Genomic DNA, 3195 nt, shown 5'->3' on the forward strand with positions numbered 1-3195 from the left:
CCCCTTAATTACTAATATTATAAAAATGACAGTCCACGTTGATGTTATGAAAAATTCTAACATTGGTGAATAAACAAATACAGTGACATAGATATTTCTTCACTCATTAAGACTAGGCTAGACTTATGGTTGTCAATATATAGCAAGTTGATTTTAACAACATATAAATATGACATTAATGTACTTTTGAATTGCGAGTTTGAGATTTTACAATCAGTTTCATGCATCACCTTCTACTCTCGTTAATTGCCCATCCGTTCAACTTGTCATTTTTTATGTTATGTATGTATGGACGTGCCTAAAGGCTAAAGGTATTCTGATGGAAGTAAACTCTTCTCTTTTTTTCTTTCAAAAAATCTACAGCTTCTTCCAACACATACAACTATATCATATTTACTGAACCTAATAAGCTAATCGAGTGTCTCACGAGATGGATCGTTGAGAAAACAGGCCAGAAAGGATTTTGCTGTACTGTTTATTTAGAAAAATGAGCTGAGCTGAGCCGAGCCGAATCCATCCAGCCGCTGGTACAGAGTTCTTGCAATGAAGAACACCTATTGACAAGTTCATTTGCCGTGAACAGCCGGTATATATAGTGTAGAATCAAATTAGGGTGACTGCCAATAATTTGACAAGGAAGCAACCGTGTGATATATGACAGAGATTCCGTACTATTATGTAATCATTTAATTTGACATACATACCGATCATGTCTTATTACACTTTCGCGCTGTCACCCCGACAACTTAAGCAGACAAGTATCGTACATTTGCAGCCAGCAAATACATCTATCTGACCATGCATGACCTTGGTTCCCAAGGCTTCCTCGACGACCAGCAGAAGACAGTAACACCAAGCACACATGTCGTTGACCATGACGTCAACATCAGCTAGTTGACCTTCCTGCAGTTGAGCCTGACCTCCGTCCTGGTCCCTGCCGACGGCAGCAGGTTTCCCATCTTGATCATGGCCGTGACAAAGTCGCTGCTGAACAGCGCCGGGTTGTTGCTGTACTGCCTGACCAGCGCGTCCTGCGACCCGCCGTTGAAGAGCTCCTGGTCCGAGTGGAGGAGCCCCTTCTGCTGCAGCAGGTTCTGGTAGTAGGCGTTGTCGAACCCGTCGGGGGTCTGCACGTCGAACGGCGCGAGGTTGGCGTCGCCCCCCGAGCGCGGGCACGTCCGCTGCCGGAGCGCCGCGAAGGAGGCGTTGACGTTGGGTTCCGTGTAGATGCGGCTCCGGAAGAACTGGCACTGCGACCGCCCGATGGTGTGCGCCCCCGACAGCGCCGTCATGTCCCGCGCCGACAGGCCCTGGTTCCCGAACATGGAGATGAGCGTCGAGAGGCTGGACCCCGGGCCGGGGAGGTTGTCGTTGGCCGCGCTCTGGCTCGCCGTGCGCGAGTCCTTCCGGCCCAGCGGCACGCTCCACGTCGGGCCGCCCAGCTGCACACGCATCAGGAACCGAGTTGGCGGTTAGCCACGTGTGTACGACGTGTAAAGCGAGGAGTAAGCGGTTGGCACATACGACAGTCGACAGGTTGGTCGGTCGGCGTTGATGAATGATGATAAGGTGTGATAGTGAGCTTACCAGGTTGACGCCGTCGCGGGCGGCGAGGGCGAGGATGTCGGCGCAGGAGACGGTGGCCGTGCAGGAGGCCTCGACCTGGGCCTTGATGGCGTCGATGACCTCGAAGCCGCGCACCGAGTTGGCGTTGGGGCCGGCGCCCTTCTCGCCGGTGAAGGTCGACGTGTCGTCCAGCAGGATCGAGCCGTCGCATCCCTGCCGACAAAACAGGGCAATGATCGACGTCAGCACACCCACCCACGTTCTTGATCGGTGGCACGCAGTCCAGTACAGCTAGGCGGCTAGCTAGCACCTAGCAGACAGGCGGCAGCACGGGGCCAGGCACGCCACGGCACCGCCGCCTGGGAGGGTTGCTATCTAGTAGCTCTTACATTGACGAAGCAGTCGTGGAAGAACATGCGGAGGATGGAGGCGCCCATGCGCCTCTCCTTCTGCACGGCGGAGGCCATTCCCCGCCGCACGATCCTGGCCAGGTTGGGGCACGTCCGGGAGTAGAAGTTGGGCGACAGCTGCTGCGCCTCCACCGCGCCGCCGAGGACGGCGAGGACGACGGCGGCGAGAGCGAGGACGGCCGCCGTGGACGACGACCTCGTGAACGTGGCCATGGCTGACGACGTGCAGCTACTAGGACCTAGCTCGAATGAGCAGAGGGCAATGCAACTGCAAGAAGAGCTCGATCGATGAGACGAGACGCAGGAGTTGGCCTCCAATTTATAGTGCTCACTGCTCAGCAGCTCGTGTGCTCGTGTATAGCTAGGCTCGCCGCTCGCGCGCGTGCATGGCGGTTGCGACTGCAATGCATGCACCCAGTACAAAATTCTGTGCCAAACTCTGCACCTCGATACCAGCCGGATTTGGTTGACCGGTAGTCTGGTGCGGCCTCGCGCGGGCCAGGCTGGCTGGCGGGCACGTCGTCGCTAACGACGCATGGGCCCGGCGCTCCTGCATCTCTCAAATCATTTTACAAGTCTCTTTTTTGTTCGTTTTCTCGTCAGATATCATATTAAAAAAAGAGCCATGTGTGGCTGTTCATCACGTCACACGGTGACACGGAATTGTTTATGCGTGGACCGGTCCAGTCACGGGGGGATACTCCTCCGAGATGCCACAGCCCACTAGAGAGGAAGTTTCGCCGACCGAACACGTCACGCAATTACACAAAGCTGCTCGGTGTACGCTTGATTAAGCTGCAATGTGTAAGGATAGGGTCTACATCTATTAGCTCTAGCCACATCAAAATATACTTCGTCCCTCCTTATTTGCAGTTACCTTTAGCGTTTAAATTTTGTCCATGAATATTTCTGAGTTGTGATAGGGGTTACAAACTTACATTATCCCTCTCATGATCACTAGCACTTGGTTTTGTTTTATTTTTAATTCACATGCATGCATGCTAACAAATTTGGGCGGCCACTGTACAGATAAGCGTGGCAGGTGGTGAAGTCCTTGCCTTCTGTAGCTAGACATGTTAATCAAGAGAAAATTAATCTTTCAATATTTCTCTTGATCTTTCTAAAATAATCCAAATCGAGTTATATTCTGATACGGATGGAGTATATAGTTATTGTGTGAATAGAACAAAAGTACGGTTACGTTCATAACCTGAAAATT

At 52.1% G+C, this 3195-nt stretch overlaps 1 protein-coding gene across 1 annotated transcript; it reads right to left on the minus strand.

Moving 5' to 3' along the window:
• Nucleotides 1-648: 648 nt before the first annotated feature.
• LOC117851253 (peroxidase P7) lies at nt 649-2278 on the minus strand. The gene is made up of 3 exons (XM_034733035.2): nt 1956-2278; nt 1588-1779; nt 649-1442 (listed from the first exon to the last, which is right to left on the minus strand). The coding sequence occupies exons 1-3, from the start codon at nt 2187-2189 to the stop codon at nt 891-893; spliced, it is 978 nt and encodes a 325-aa protein (XP_034588926.1). The 5' UTR covers nt 2190-2278; the 3' UTR covers nt 649-890.
• Nucleotides 2279-3195: the final 917 nt, after the last annotated feature.

Source organism: Setaria viridis, chromosome 4, assembly GCF_005286985.2.
Source record: "Setaria viridis chromosome 4, Setaria_viridis_v4.0, whole genome shotgun sequence".
NCBI lineage: Eukaryota > Viridiplantae > Streptophyta > Magnoliopsida > Poales > Poaceae > Setaria > Setaria viridis.

Bases quoted from the DNA above. Each gene is read 5' to 3' on its own strand.
- LOC117851253 (XM_034733035.2), bottom strand. From the start codon at position 2,189: ATGGCCACGTTCACGAGGTCGTCGTCCACGGCGGCCGTCCTCGCTCTC. The intron at 1,780-1,955 runs GTAAGAGCTACT...TTTTGTCGGCAG, and splicing joins TCCACGACTGCTTCGTCAAT to GGATGCGACGGCTCGATCCT. The intron at 1,443-1,587 runs GTAAGCTCACTA...ATGCGTGTGCAG, and splicing joins CCCGCGACGGCGTCAACCTG to CTGGGCGGCCCGACGTGGAG.